Below are 16405 nucleotides of genomic sequence, written 5' to 3' on the forward strand. Positions count from 1 at the left end.
ATATATATATATATATATATATATATATATATATATATATATATATATATATATATATATATATATATATATATATATATATATATATATATATATATATATATATATATATATATATATATATATATATATATATATATATATTAAAATTTCTAATTTAGGGATTTACTATCCATTTTCAGCATCTAAGAATAGTCTAAGTTGATACTGGTAAACAAAAACAATAAGAATTGATTAAAAACATCCGGTTAATGGATAAAATTTTTAAAAATATTATAGATTAAAAATTATCGGCACTATATAAATTAAAGTAATTTCATATAATTTTAGTAATAAGTTGGGGTAGCCAAAATACATTCGTAACATTAATTGATAGATGTTTAAATCCATAGAAATGATAAAACACTATAATATTATACCTTAGCATTAATTGATTTTAATTTAGAAACTTTAATCTTTGACGTTAATAATATTTATAGGGTAAAAGAATACAAGGAATTACATATGGAGAAACTATTAGAATATTTAGAGATAACTTTAAAAGAATTGAGTTATTTCCATTGCAAATGGGAAAGTGATGGAAATAAATCTAAAATTCAGAAAACGTCAATGAATCACTTGAATTGGCATTAACATAAGACATATCTATTAATGAAGCACTGAATGAGTTACATTAAAAAATAATTTAATAACTTTATCCTAATCAAAGAAAAAATCTCCATGGAAGACATAAGAAAAATTAGTAAGTATTCATAAATTCCATACTGTGTTCTTCAAATTAAATATTAATATTATAATCTAAGAGAAATTGGTAATGAATAATGCAGGTATTTAGTTTAGATCTTTATGGAAAATGACAGGGATAGAGCAAAGGTAATATTATTGAAATAACAGAAATTCTTATTGGATGCACATCAGAAGAATTCATTTTAGAGGAAAATAAAGAGATAGCTTCTAATTTATTTAAGTAATAAATTAGGAACACAAAGAATTTTATATATATGAAATTAATATTTATTCTCATTGAAATAGAAAAAAAATCAAAGTCTATATTTTGAGCAGTTTGTGTTGAACATCATAAGTACATTTGACTTCTTTGTAAAGTTAAATGAGATGATAAAAAATTAACGAGCCTAGGAAAGATAATAGCATAAAAAATATAAAATTAGCCTGATGTCACAATTGATGTAGATGATGAAGACAATACTCTAGAATTGTCCGAGAAATGATAAATGATAAACCTGAAGAAGGATTGATCTTAACTCAATAAAAAATAAAATAGAAGAAATAAAAAACAATATTTTTTGAATATTTTATAGAATAGTTTAATTATTTTGAGTGAAAATAGGAATCTTTAGAAGGGAGTTTCATGAATTTTTTTCAGTACTTTTATATTCTTATGTGGATGTTTTTATCATATAAAAATATACTAGAGTTAGCATTAATCTTTAATTTATATTTTTTTATGAAGTCTATCAATGATTAGGAATAAACTTCATATTCTCTTTTGCATCGTTTTAACATACTTTAAATCAATCATTTTGCCATATTGGTTTTAATATTCACCTTCCTTGTATAACACTATTTTAATATTTTTCACTTTGCAATACTATACTTTCTCAAATAAAGCTTAGTTTCATATCGGTCAAAAATAATATGAAAATTTAAATTATTTTTAAATTATATTTGTTTTTTATCAATTCAAATATCAACATGAAAATTTAAATTGGGTGTATCCCATTTAAACAAACATAAAAAAATAATTGGGATGTAAGAGTTTAAAGAAAAAAATGAGCACAAACTGCCAAAAATACTTAATCATGATATTAAATCACGTGCATTGCACGTGTGTAAAAACTAGTATATATATATATATAAGCTGATGGTAAACAATTAGACTAAAATGAAGATGGGAGCATGGTCCGTTCTCTAGTAATTCCTTGAGGTTATAATGACATACCGAGTCTATATCAGGAACCTGGCCATATATGTTCTCCAGACTTTCAACTGCTACATACTCTCCTTGTGAAAGCTTAAAGATATTCTTCTTCCTGTCAATAATTTTCAAGCTTCCTTGTGGTTGCCATTCACCAATATCACCTGGATAGAAACTTCATAATTAAGATTGATTTTAATGAAATAGAAATTGGCTGTAAGAGTAAGAAATTGGCTATAGAAGTCAGAAACATAATTACACGAGTCCAAGTAATGGACAAAATCAACCATTTAAAAATAATGCACAGATGAAAACGTTGCCGGTGTTTGCAATCAATTATCAGAACTCGAGTAGAATCTTGCCATAAAATATTCGCTGAATAGCACTTCAATACCATATAGTTTCACTCACTTTGCATTTATATACCTCACTTGTTTTTCGTACAATTTGAGTTGTTTAGAATTGGCATGTTAGTACCTTATGTTATGCAAACGTGAAAAAATTTGTGCCGGATATTCTCTTATCATACTCGCATGCTAATTTTATAACTTTCTAACCATTAACTGTTTGTTGAATTTATTGTTAAACCTATTCCAATTCTATTTAAAAATAGACTTGGAATAGGTTTAAAATAGATTTGAGCTAGGTCTAATAGTAAATTCAACAAAATTAATGGTTAAAAAGTTCTAAATTAGCATAAAGTGTCACATTTGGTGAAAACTTTCATGTTTGTGTAATAGAAGGTACTAATCTGCCCGTCTTAAACAACTTAAGGCTTATAAATTCTACGGAAGAACAAGTGAGTATATAAGTGCAACGTGAAACTATATGGTATTAAGTGCTATTTCGCCTATAATCTAGATGCATACAGAAGGACCTAGAGATGAACGTCTATGATAGAACCAGCTAATACATAACATAAATAGAGTTTCCAAGTTGAGACCAACTATAAATCAAGGGGCATTAATTTAATTTAAAAAAACAGTAGGCAATTCCTTGAGTTATCAGCAAAACATCACCTTGTTCTACATAATTGCCATAAAAAGGAATTATTTTGTAATGCCATAAAATATCGAACCTGTGTGGAACCAGCCATCAATCATAACTTCATTTGTCAAGTCTTCTCGCTTGTAGTAGCCAGAGAAGAGTGTGTTTCCTCTGACGCATACTTCTCCACGAGGAGTACTTGAGAGAGCATCATACCCCATATCAGGAACTGACTCAAGGCGCACTTCCACATTTGGCACCGGAGGGCCCACAGTTCCGAGCATTGCCATGTTATTTGGTAGAGATACAAATGTTCCGGCACAAGTTTCAGTTAAACCTGCGACATCATTTAGTAGCACCAGTTATATTAGAGAACAAAGCTATTCAAATTCAGCACACACTGAATTCAGCATTATATCAGTAACCACTTCTTTATACAAATTGTGTCTCAGTTTGTGACAAATATGTAAGCACTGATTTGCAATGAATCAAGTTTTATAAGATAAACTTGAAAATTCAAAAAAGCATAGACTGGCAAAGAATAAGTGCAGGACACCCAAAAAAAAAAGAGATCCTAGTGGCTGTAGTATAGTTTATGAAAAATGGTATTGATTCTCAATGTAACTGAAAAATGATCCTTCGAGGTCCAACACGGGAAAAAATACAGAAAAAAATGCAATCACTTTGTAAGCATACCAAAAGCGTGACTTAAGACATACTATTAGAAAGTAGACAAAATCTAGGGTATTTTATTTGATTCACATCCCAACAACAAATTGCTGCTTGAAGAGCCTGATTTACTAGAGAATATGTATCAAATTGGACCCAGAATAGTTAACTGCACCCGAACCCAGAGTTCCCAGAGGACTATAGACAGAAACCCTATGCTCTAAGTAAATTTACGAGCATGTTATTATATCAAGAAGAGAGAAAATAGAGACGGTATGGAGGTTGAGATTAGGGTTTGAGAGAGTGGCTGTAATGGTTCATTGATTATTAATGGAAATGTCACCTGGTTGTATTTTGAGGACGTAGGTAATCACATTGATTGCCGAACCTCAATAAAATCAGTGTCTTGTAATTATTTCATTGTTCTTTCTTTCTTTCTATCATGGATCTGTGGTCAGGTTTTCTTGCTCCAAATTCTATGCACGCGCACGCGACAAGAAACCCCCTCCCTCTTCCCCCTCCCAACACGTGCTCTTCCATTTATTCCCCAGAAAACCCGAAAAGAATGGCAAGACAGTAAGAGCCCAAAAATTAAAAATTAAAAAATTAAAAAAAATAAATAATAACTACTCCTGTATGCTCTCCTCTCTGAAAAAATAGGGCCACACAGAACCAGAATAATACAGATATCATAGTGATTAGTGAGTTATGCTAAAACCCAGATCAAAATTAAGCTTCCTGAATATGTTTGTTTTTTTGGAAAAGTCTTGCACAGAAATGCTTGTTAAGATCTTTCCATAAAGACAAAAGCTAAATAGTTTTATTACAAATCTTGAAAAAAACAAAAATATAATCATTCACTTGCCACTCTCAAGCCACTTAAAAAGAGGAAATTAATGATTGAAAAATAATTGCACTTTTATAAGCTAAAAAGGAAAAAGGAAAATGCAAGCGACGGAAGCTTACAAGCGACGCAACCGTACTGCAATTTTAAAACTAAATACAGGCTATGTATGAAACCCTAATACCTCTAGAGATTGAAGAGTTACGGAAGAGGGAAAACCCAGGTTACGATCAAGGAAATTTCATTTGAATCAAGAAAAAGAAATCAAACCAAACATGAAAACAATAGATGAGACAAGTGCATACCATAGCCTTGAAGAACATGAGCGCATGAGACTACACGTAGAAATGCTTGCACATGGGAAGCAAGAGGCGCTGCTCCACATAAGATAATTCTTACACATCCACCTAAACCTTGCTTTACCTAGATTACAACAATGATCAAATTATAAATGGAAAACAGCTCTCCACTTTGCAAAAGAAATAATTAAGTCTATATTCTTCTGTCGTTTATGCACACCTTGTTAAAAACTAGTTTATCAAAACATTTTGCTGCTTCATCATGCTTGAATCCCTTCTTCATGAAATATTGCTTGCTGCAAAACCCCAAATATCATTTAAAGCAAAACATGGGATGTAAGGATACCTATTGAAGAAGAGCTTCACAGTAATCTTTTAATCAAGGAGCATCAAGTATTACCCCAAGAGAAAGACAAAAGAAACTTCATAATTCATACAATACAGTCAAGCAATCGGAACAATGATTTGTGAGCTTACAATTAAGAAACAAAGTTTATGAGAACATACTGATTTCAAATATATGACAACATCTGAGTGTAAGACCAGAAATGAACTACGAGGGCAGAATACACACACACACACACGGCGAAGTCACTACTAGGAATCTTATTGCCAAATATTTGAGTTGCACGTGAATTTTGTTCCCTTCATGGACCTTTCTCTAGAACCAGTCACACATTAATTAAATGAGCATGTATCATATCCTTTTGAACTGTCTCTTTTTCCAAGTCCTACCTGCTCTTTCAATTATCATGCTACTGCTCCAATTAAGTTACTCTTACAAAGGGAATATCAGTGTAAAATGAGGTTTAGGCATCAGTGATTGTGGATGAGCTTACAAATTAAAGGCGAGCTTAAACAAAGTTTGTTTTAGAAAACCACCAGATGATATCTTGTTCTGCAGACCTGGGATGAACAAATGGCAAATTAGAAAATCAGGACTAAAACAATCAAAAAAGATTTACAAACAAAAATATCTTCTTGAAACACAACTTTACCATGTTTCGTAAACATTGAAAGATGTCTTCAGGTTAGCCGGAAAAAAAAGGAATCTCAATTATCAAAACTCGAGATAAAGTGTAAACTCAAGCATGTGTTGAGATCTAAAGCATGTTAATAGATGAAGAGAACATTTCAAAAAAGATTTGCAAACAAAAGTATCTTCTTGAATCACAACTTTACTAGGTTTCATAAACCTTGAAAGATGCCTTCAGGTAAGGGGGGAAAGGGAACCTCAATTATCACAACTCTAGATAAAATATAAAGTCAAGCATTTGTTGAGATCTAAAGCATGCTAATAAGTGAAAACAACAATTTTTTTCCAAAAGATTAATATAGTTACTACTTCTCTTTAAAGTGTAACAAATAGATAGGAATGGAAAATGTGAATTTGGAGATGATGATGACGATGATCTAATGGATCCACATTTTGATGGAGAAGAGTCTTGGATTATAAGAATGACGTCGTGGTGATGATAAGGAGAATAGCAGGAAGGAAAAAGATTTTGTACAGTTTGTGGATCATCAAAATCTACCTCTTATGGAATTTCAACAGTAAGACAAGTAGACAATGCAAATATATAAAAGTATATATTATATGGTTTCTCTAACTTCATCAGTATAAGAATCTCATATGATCCCCTAACTTCATTCCAATGTAAAATCTCATATGTTTTCTCTAACTTCATTCCAATGTTTTATTTTGTTTATTTCTCTAGTACTAAAATATTCTAAGTCATATTTAACATCCTTTAAAGGAAAATTGACTCCAACCTCATAGCTTTTCGAATCAATCGCCAAATAAAAAAAATGTCTCATCGAAAAAAATGGTAATGATTTAAGAGGACCCTTGTTTCTACATGCATTTACTTCTATTTTTAAAATCCCCAAACTACCCATGTTTCCCTCATTAATTATCTAATTCTCTCATCTTTCCCACCAACATATCAACCAGTTCCCATCTATCTTGAGCTAAAAAAGTAACATAAAAGATACCAATCTTAAAATGGAAAATTCTGCGAACACTTCGAGCCTTCATACTGTGTGTCCTTGTATTGTTGTTGATGTTATAGATGTGGAGAAGTTATTTGCTCACAGAGCTTATACCACATAAAATATGAGCATATATAAGCAATGTTATAAATGGTGAATGTCAGGGACGTGTCATATGAAAAAAATCCATATTGCATGACTGATATCTAGGATATATCAGATATATTTAATAAATATTGGGGTTTCATGACATATGGGATAACGTGCGTGTATATATCATAGATATCCTTACTTGAAGCATGCAAAGAATGGAGCTATGGAGAAAGATAATACCTTTGCACAAAGTTTACAAAAGAATTTGGTCTCATTTGAGTTCTAATTGTTATTTCAGGTTATTTACATAAGGCACATTTGTTTGGATTTAGATCTAAATTGAACCATAAATCCAAACAATTTTTTGAAACAAAAAACAAGTTCAAAACAATATTGCAACATTTTGGCCACTTTTTTAGGCCAAAATATCACTTGATGTATTGGTAAAATACTCATGTATCACCCAAAATGAAAGAAAATGGTAAAGAATATTAAGACCATATTATTTTGCAGCAAGCCTTATAACTTATAAGAGGATATATCATCTGACTATATCTATGAGGTCATGGATATTTTAAAAAAATGAATACAAGAGAAGCACACCGGTCAAGGAATACAGTACACAGGTGCTTGACAATTTAACATTCCAAATCTGCCGAATTTTATAATGTTTCATCACAACCTACAAAACATTGCCATATGTGTAACAAGCAAGCTTAGAAGTATAACCATTTACCTGTATACACACGATCAAGTACACGTGGAACAGCACAAAAGATAGTTGGTTTTAGCTCCGCCATGTCTTCAGTTAGTAATTTGACATCCTGAAAATCTTTATCAGACACTGATATCTATATGGGTACAACATCGCACTATCTGAATTGCTTACCCCACGCCAAAATCCAATAGAAGCACCATGGAAAATAAAACATTCCTCAATCACACGATCAAATATATGTGCCAACGGGAGATACGATATATAAACATCCTTGGCATTCAACTGCAGTTATTATAAGAACTTAAAAAAATTTAGACCAGTGGGGAAAAAACGCTGCTGTCAACAGGAGGATATAATATATATTATAACTAGATGTCATTACACAAAGGCATACAATACTATAATGGATAGTAAGTAAAAAATGATCTCACCTGTTCATTTACGCAGCCAAGAACCCGGTTCACACCAGCAATGAGAGTGATGATACTATCATTAGAAATCAGCACACCCTTAGGATCACCGGTTGTTCCACTGGTGTACATTATAGTACAAATATCTGTTTTCTTGTTTGTTGGAAGATCATATTGCTGACCATCTCCCTGAAGAAAGAAGATACAGCAGGTTCTATAAGATTAAAGACTAAATTCCCAATATAATTGCAACTTCACTAAAGGATTGAGAGGTTTTTTGATTTCCTTTACTTAATTGTTATAACAAACTGCAAAAATTTAAAGTTTGTTTCAAGAGGATGATGAGTTTCATTTCTGACACAAGAACCCTATTTGCTTAATAGACAAACCATGCTATAAGTTTACAGAAGCCAATAGAAATTGCAGAAGAATTATATTCAATTGATTCAAAATTATGATCAGCAATGTTTATGAAATCCTACACTACAGGCATTTTTTCTAGCAAGAGTACGAAAAGGGGATAAAAAATGAACTTTCCATAACCAGAATTGTCTTTGTCATGGAAACTTTTTTTTAATTTTCTAGAATTTCCAGAGGCCCAATCACTACCTCCTCTTCTAAATTTCTAACTCCCTCCCAAGACTTGTGTAAATTGATTAGAAAAAACACTAATCATGATTTAAATTTTGTTTGGTTATTTAACTAATAACAAGTACTCAAAGCACAATGCTTATAATTAGTGATTCCATGGAACCATTCATGCTAACAAAATAAAAGAGCAAGTTGAACCTTTTCGAGACAAAAAAATGATAAACAAAAAAAAATCCAACTTGAAATGCTTTCTTCAATATTTTCTATGTAGATATTTTCTACACTTGGAAACCTCAGCATATAATTAAATATGCACTGTCATTTTCAATAAGGTTTACACTACGAGATATGACCTTGTGCATGACAAGTTACCTATGGGCAAACACATAAAATCAAGCTCCAGAATAAGGATGCCTAGAAAAACTCCCAATGGAATAATTTCCATCACTTTGCCTCCCTGGATTTAGATATCATGAATTCCTCTGTCCAAACAGAGGATATGTGATGATCATATGACCGCTTAACTTTGGTTTCCTGAAACACCCCTCAGCATTTGTCTTTAACTACAAAATTATTACCTAAAAAGAGCCAAAACTCGCGATTAAAAAAATGTGTTAGACTTTGAGACACCTCCATATTGATACCTATCTCAATTTGGAAAATGAAATCACCTAAAAAGCGACACTTTATGACCATGGACAAGAGAAGACGGTTGACACAATGTGACGATCTAAAAGATGTTTCTGAGGAGAGAAATTGTCTCCTACCATAGAGAAACAAGAAGAACAGACAAACTTCTGGGCAGGATTTGGGCAATAATTAGATTTTTTTTATATGTAAAAGAACAGAGGAAAGGAAAAGGAGAAATTTATTACAGGATCTAAAGGACACAAAGAGAAAGAACTAAAAATTTAGGATTTTCTGTAGGAAAAGCACGAGGATGTGAAAAGTTATAGATTTGCTTACTTAAAACAATTTTCTTTGCTAAATACATGGAGAAAAATGGGTTTCAAAACTTTACACAGGCAATGCTTGCGATCTAAGTTGCATATAAATGGGTACGGATACTGGTGGGCTGGTGGGTGTAAGGGTAGGAGACACGGCAAAATTGTAAAATGTAGGGTACAGAGACACTGATATATATATATATATATATATATAATAATTTACATGAGATCATTATTGTTTTTCAATTCACGTGTTACTAGAATTAAATTCCTATCATGTTTATAAGTTTTTTTATATGTTGATTATTATAAATTGGAAACTACTCGTATTTGAACTAAAGATACCCAAATTACCTTTTAAAAACACAGTTTTGAAGTTGGGTTAGGTATGGGTCGAAATGAACCGGACCTATGTCTAACAAGTTTCAAGAAATGGATGTGAGCACTATGAAGTGTAAGATATACATCCAAAAAGTGTTTGACAAGTGTTTTAAATTAAAACATATATCATATATTGGGTACATGTCTGAAAAATGTATGCACATATCCAATGAGTGTTCATGAAGTTTGGGTATGGATAAGTGTCGGATACATGTCGGGTATGGGTACAGCTTCATGATTGAAGAACCCGGGTCACATAGCTTGTGATAAACAAATATGGATCACAAACTGACTACAAACTTAATACATGAAAACCTACAACTGTTTTCTCTCTCCAACTAGGAATCACATAGATCACTGACAATTAAACGAACAGTATATTGTAAATTAATCCTAATATATAACATGAATAAATTTTAGGGAAAAAAGATAAAATATAACCACGACCCCACAAAATCCATCTCTAATTTTAATGCTAATGCTAATTCTGAAATCCAAAACTTTACAAGTCATTCAAATTTAACCAGTGTTTCACATGAATAAAGGGGTCAAACCAGTAATCCACTTGATCAAAGTAATCCATCTTCTTGTTAGAAAAGATATGAACATCAAGTAAAAGTAAAAGCTTTAGGTGATCGGAGCTCTGATGAGGGTTTATATGATGATGGTGACCGCCATCAAGGACAGTAAGAGAGAAGAATCATATTTCACCAATTAGAAATTTTCCCCCTCCATTTTCTTATTGACAGGTAAGAGTGTAACCAGAGTATAGATTTTGGTGAGATATTCTCAATTTTTATGCCCCCTCAAGTATATTAGTGTGTTCCCTTCTTTTCCCATAGATGTAAGTCAATGTCGAACCATATTATATAGTTGTTTTCTTCTTCCTAGGCATGATCTCAATATCTCTGGCACTTGTATCACGATTCCAAGTTTTTTGGCCCATCTACTATGTGCTATGTCAAATCAGAGATTTTGAGATGAAAGAAGAAAAAGAAAAAGAAAAAAGAAAAAGAAAAAGGATCAGTTACCACAGGGTCTAGTCATCTAAAGAAAGAAAAGAGAAGGGACTGCAGGATTTGAGAGAGGAAGAGCAAGGGATGAGAAAGCTCCTCTAACTGCTTACATTACAAATTTTGCCAAAGACCTAAAGAGATTGAGGTTTCAAATTGAGGGAAAGGATAAATAAAAGAGGGGGAGGCAGAGAATGGATTTTTTAAAGAGTTTTAAGAAAATTAGAGGCAAGAGTATCGCTTGATCATCGTTACTGGACCAAAAAAAACCAACATTGTAGTTTAAGCAACATAGTGCATAACCTCAAAAAAAATGAAGTGTAAAGGGCTTTTTAACAACTTACCTATCTCCTTTATAGATATTTATATATAAAAGTAGCTGCATAAAGAAACCAAAAATGATGATAAATTAACTTACCAAAAACAAAAACTCTTCCCAAGAGTATATTGCCAGGCCGAACTTTTCAACTTCTTCTTTTTGCTCAGGGGTAACTTTTCCAAAACTCACAATAGCTGTAAATTAAAATGGTAGGATTAAATTATACAGTCAAAACACCTAACAAGAAAGAAAAAGGAAAACAACCATATATATCTTACTTTTCAAAAAGTTGGTGGTATTGGGAAATGTCTTCATCAGCTGGAAAGATAAAACATTTGGTCATTAGTATTAAACAAATTCACAATTCATGTAACATTAAGATTTGAATGGAGAAAATCGCTATCTAATGCTACAATCTACCACCACACAACCCTTATAAACCAAATATTTTTCAAAGAAAGAAAATGTATCCAGTTTGAAGATGCAGGACATTGCTTTCCCAGGATACCAAAAAAAAAAGCAGCCAGCGCACAAGAATAAAATTGAATAGCTTTTCTAAACACCATACATAATTAACACACTTAGCCACACGTAGATGAAATCATGTGTCATGAGACTATGTGCAGCTACGGTTCATGTAAACATAACCTGCTTCATCTATACAGTATAAATGAACAAGTGTCAATATTCAACAAATACTCCCTGGTTCATATTTATCTGGGTGATTATGCTTTAAAAAGAGGGACAAGGAGAAAAACAAAAGACCTTGATGAGCCATAAACTAGTTGCTAATCAGTTCTAAAGTGACTTTACGTCTTTCTAATTAAATACTACATAGGGTGTTGTGGATGGTGCACACTTGATGATACTTAGGAAACTTGGATGCAATCTCAATCTCAATCTCAATCTTATTTTCATGCATTTAAGTTCATTATACAGTACAATTTCCACAGTATATTTACTACATGTTTTATAATTTCAAAAACAGGTTAAGAGATAATTGAAATGATGGCAATGATATGAGTTTATGATATTCAATTAATATTTGTAATAACACCAAATAATAAATTTCATGTCTAAAAAAAATATCCTAAATAGTAAACTTCTGGTGTACCTATTGCCCCTGCAGCATATTTGCAGACTTCATATAAGAAATGTAATTTAAACCATACCTCTGAAATTTTTTTCTCTTCAACAAAAGCAATCTCAACTTCCGCATGACAAATAATAAATTCGATTGCACCAGCACCTAGAACCAACAAAGGTAACCATCCATAAGGAATTATCTCATATTGAAGTATCATGGGGAAAAGAATTCTAACAAACAATTGCATCTTGTGATATGCATGTATAAATAACACTGAAGTATTGTGTCCCTTTATTAAGTTAATATTTATGTATGTATGTGCATTGACGCATATGCACAAAATTGTGTGTGTTCATGGATGCACAAAACATCCCTTTGTTTCCTTATTAATTTTTTGTTCAGTTATTTTAGTTTGTGACCTGGAACTGCTTTTGCCATGAATTGCCAAAAATTCTTTAAATAAATTAGCTAGACACGCTTATGCCCTGCTAGTGCAGAGTTATTTTAGAGAGGCTGTTGTACTGGCTAACCTCCTACAAAGTACAGAACTGTGGAATCAATTTCAAAAGTATGTTCCTTGAAGGAAAAAAAAATCAAAAGTACAAAATATATTGTGTAAACGAAAAAAGTTTGTATAATTCATTTTCGAGAAATAGGAGATCTGTTTCTATAGGCAACGATTTTTGTATCATGATGATTTAAGAAGACGATGATAACATGAACATCAAACATGAGAAGGATAATGAGGGGAGAAGGAAAATAGAAAAAAAAATTGTCATTGAGTTCTCCAAATAACTTCCGCAATTCCTCTATTCAGAAAGGCAACCAAGTAAAACACTCCAATTAAATGCTAAATGCAGTTCATATAAATGACAAAATAACTGCTGTGCCATCATTAGAAGTTATGCTAGCTAAGTCCATTAATATAATAACATCAATGTTAACGACAATAACAACTGCATACCAAGAGTATCATACAGTGGAACACAGTATAGCCCATGAGCATTACAAGCCTGCAGCATAGAGGCCACATGACAAATGTTAGATAAACCAAATGACAGTTTCACATTGAAAAAACTAAACAGAAGTCCATGTTTACATCACAAAGAGAAATAATTACAGCTCAACAGATACTGGAAACAGCAGAAGGGTTAATCTATATCTCAAATAATGATGTACCTCCATACTGATGATCCATTCGGGACAATTAGCTCCATAGATACCACAACGCCCTCTCTGGAGGTGAAAAAAGATAGGAAAGGTCATATTCAAATTCCAAATGCAAGATTGATACTATGCACCATTTCCATTAATTATTGACTAAATTAAAGCACAAGAGAGATGCAAACTTAGACCCTGAGATAAATGAAATATGCCCATACCGTCATATGAAAGATATTTAATAAATTATCTGTTTTATGTTATATGTGCACATTGTAAAAGGGAGGACTTACTGAGAATTTACCTGTTCTCATACTACCCTGACCCCCATGCTTGACAACAGAGTTTCTATAGTGATTCTTTCTCGCGATTGAGTTATTGTTAATCCTTGAAATTGGAATATAAGAAATATCATTCTAAAGTATAAATAATGGATCTATCAGGATTGTTACATATTCCCTCATCAATATTACAGCGTCCTTGTCAGACAAACCTCTCCTATATAGGCATGTGTGCCTCAAAAATTCTAAAATGGTCCTGAGCACGCCGCTTTTATTTTTCTTCAATCGCTTCTTGTGGATTACTCTTATCAAAGTAACCTTAAACATGGAGTTCCCTAACTGTTTATCTGAAAACCACTGATCTCATTAACACTACAGTTCATCATACAAACTAGTATATACCTTTTTACTGTACAACAAACGTGGGACTATTCAACTCGAGATTGTGAAATCTGTATAGTCAAAAAGATCCAGATAGCAAACTTCTTATAAATATAAAGTTAGGTAATGAACAAATTCTTGTAAATATAAAGTCAGGTAATGAACAGTTCCACAATTTTACTTAGCTACCAACTCCGTCCCAACTTACCTATATCTAAAACTAAGCTAATCTAAAACTAAGCTAACTTCCACTAGGCACTAGTTCACCTTGTGTAGACCAGGATAGGGGTAGAAAAAAGGTGGGAAGCAAGCTATATCTGGTCTTCATATTACTGTTCTTGTAGTAGTAAGTAGTAATACATACATTGTCACATTCTTGCAGCTGCTGAATTTAACACCTCCTTTATCCCATCTATTTTAAACAACGAAAAAGGAATTATCCTTTTAAATTGAATCAAAATACACTAATCATATGTAAGATATACATAACCAGCAAGCAGAAGGTTGCTCCAATTTAAGAGAGAAAAACACTGACAGATGCTAAACATACGTGTATCAGTACCTAGGTCCATTTAGCTTTATTCTTTATTGATGTTTGTATTTATTAATCCATCACTATTAGTGCACCCAAACATCATGTTATGGTCTACACATCACCTTTTAATCTTTCTATGATTATAGCTCCATTACAAGATGAGACCTGAAGAGTATATATTTGTCTTTTGCCTTAGTAGAATCTAAGAATAGTTCTATTCATCTGCAAATCTTTCATTTCTGTTAAATGGTAATCAAACGAAAAAGTATGTTATGGAAAAAAGGACATGATGCAAGGTCAAAACGAATGGTCGTCATTACATTAAGATAGGAATTTTTTACTTGATTATTGCTAAACATGTGAAGAAGAGAGTGATTCTTATAACAAAAGATAAAACTTACATAACCAACACCACGGCTGCGAATGGAAGCCCCAACTTTGATCACGATGTCATACACCTCTTTGTAAGTCATCCAAACATATCCGCCCGCCTGCAAGGGGGAAAAAAGAAATGGTAAAAAAATAAAACTGAGAACTTGGAATAAGTTGGATAACTGACATCAAAATTCTTTTGTCAAATTAGTATAAGCATATATCATCACTTCAAAATGTTTTCACGAAACTTTTAGTAAAAAGACTACTACAACAAGTCATTTGTTATTTGTCTTTTTAAGAGGAGAATGGTGCGTTTCTTGTTTTTGATGGATGCTGGAGATGAAATTAATAGAATATATGTAATTATTCTTGTGATATTGTAAATCAGTTATATTTGGTGTATATCGTCTATATTAGGTTAGCCAAATATTAGGTTATGTAAGTCAAAGATTATCTTAGATTATAACCATAACCGTAGCATAGTACTGTTGTATATAATGCCCTTTGATCAATCAAAAAAATCAAGCGATTATGTTCGAATATGGTATCAGTCGCTTAGGGTTACTCTATCCTGGTATCCGCCGTTTGCCCTAGCCTTCTTCCCTCTCCTCCTTCTCTGTTGTTCTTCTTTCTCATAATCATGGCTGATAAAATTCATCCTGCAACCACAGTCACAAATATCAAGCAAGCCATATCTGCTGTTCTCGATCTCGAAGGCAACAACTACCATAATTGGGCGACTCTCTTCAAGCTTCATGCCCGTGCCAATCTCGTCTATGACCACATCATTCCCCCACCGGCAGATGCGACCAAGACATCTGCTGCTACGGCCGAAGACAAAGCCCTCTGGAAACGGATAGATGCTATTGTCCTTCAATGGATTTATGGCACAATTTCTTCCGATATTCTCAACACCATCATCGACCAGGATGATGAGGCACGAGATGCTTGGACCAAAGTGGCGGATTTGTTCCACGACAACAAAGCCACGAGGGCAGTCCACCTCGAAGGGGAGTTTACCACCACTCATCTCCGTGACTTCCCTAATGTCTCTGCCTATTGCAACCGTCTCAAGATGCTGACCGATCAATTAGCTAATGTGGGAGCGAAGGTTTCTGATGAACGTATGGTTCTCAAGATGATTAGAGGATTAACTGAGGCTTATAAAAACTTGGTGACCAACATCCAACAACGTGATCCTCTACCAACATTTGCAAAAGCTCGTTCCATGCTATCACTCGAAGAAAGAACCATGAAACAAATGGTTGCACTTGAATCAGGTTCGAATTCGACTTTAATTACGAATTCTAATATTGATAATATCTCTGCTTCTCATTCAAACCAACACCATGAAAATTCCGACAATGGCTCCAGTGGTGGCCGTGG

The 16405-nt window shown here is 32.7% G+C and overlaps 1 protein-coding gene across 1 annotated transcript in view; it reads right to left on the minus strand.

The window, feature by feature from the left end:
• The window catches only part of LOC109828867 (long chain acyl-CoA synthetase 4-like), a 25294-nt gene that overhangs the window by 3684 nt on the left and 5205 nt on the right, over nt 1-16405 (minus strand). Inside the window, exons 3-16 of the mRNA XM_020395838.1 lie at nt 15046-15135; nt 13466-13522; nt 13251-13299; nt 12372-12448; nt 11478-11517; nt 11299-11393; nt 7970-8137; nt 7710-7820; nt 7557-7644; nt 5575-5641; nt 4956-5031; nt 4742-4859; nt 3015-3260; nt 1961-2100 (exon numbers count right to left, since the gene is read on the minus strand). Coding sequence (XP_020251427.1) covers nt 1961-2100; nt 3015-3260; nt 4742-4859; nt 4956-5031; nt 5575-5641; nt 7557-7644; nt 7710-7820; nt 7970-8137; nt 11299-11393; nt 11478-11517; nt 12372-12448; nt 13251-13299; nt 13466-13522; nt 15046-15135 — 1422 coding nt within the window. The remainder of the gene's footprint in view (nt 1-1960; nt 2101-3014; nt 3261-4741; nt 4860-4955; nt 5032-5574; nt 5642-7556; nt 7645-7709; nt 7821-7969; nt 8138-11298; nt 11394-11477; nt 11518-12371; nt 12449-13250; nt 13300-13465; nt 13523-15045; nt 15136-16405) is intronic.

The sequence above is a fragment of the Asparagus officinalis genome, chromosome 1 (genome assembly GCF_001876935.1).
Source record: "Asparagus officinalis chromosome 1, Aspof.V1, whole genome shotgun sequence".
In the NCBI taxonomy this organism is placed as follows: Eukaryota; Viridiplantae; Streptophyta; class Magnoliopsida; order Asparagales; family Asparagaceae; genus Asparagus; species Asparagus officinalis.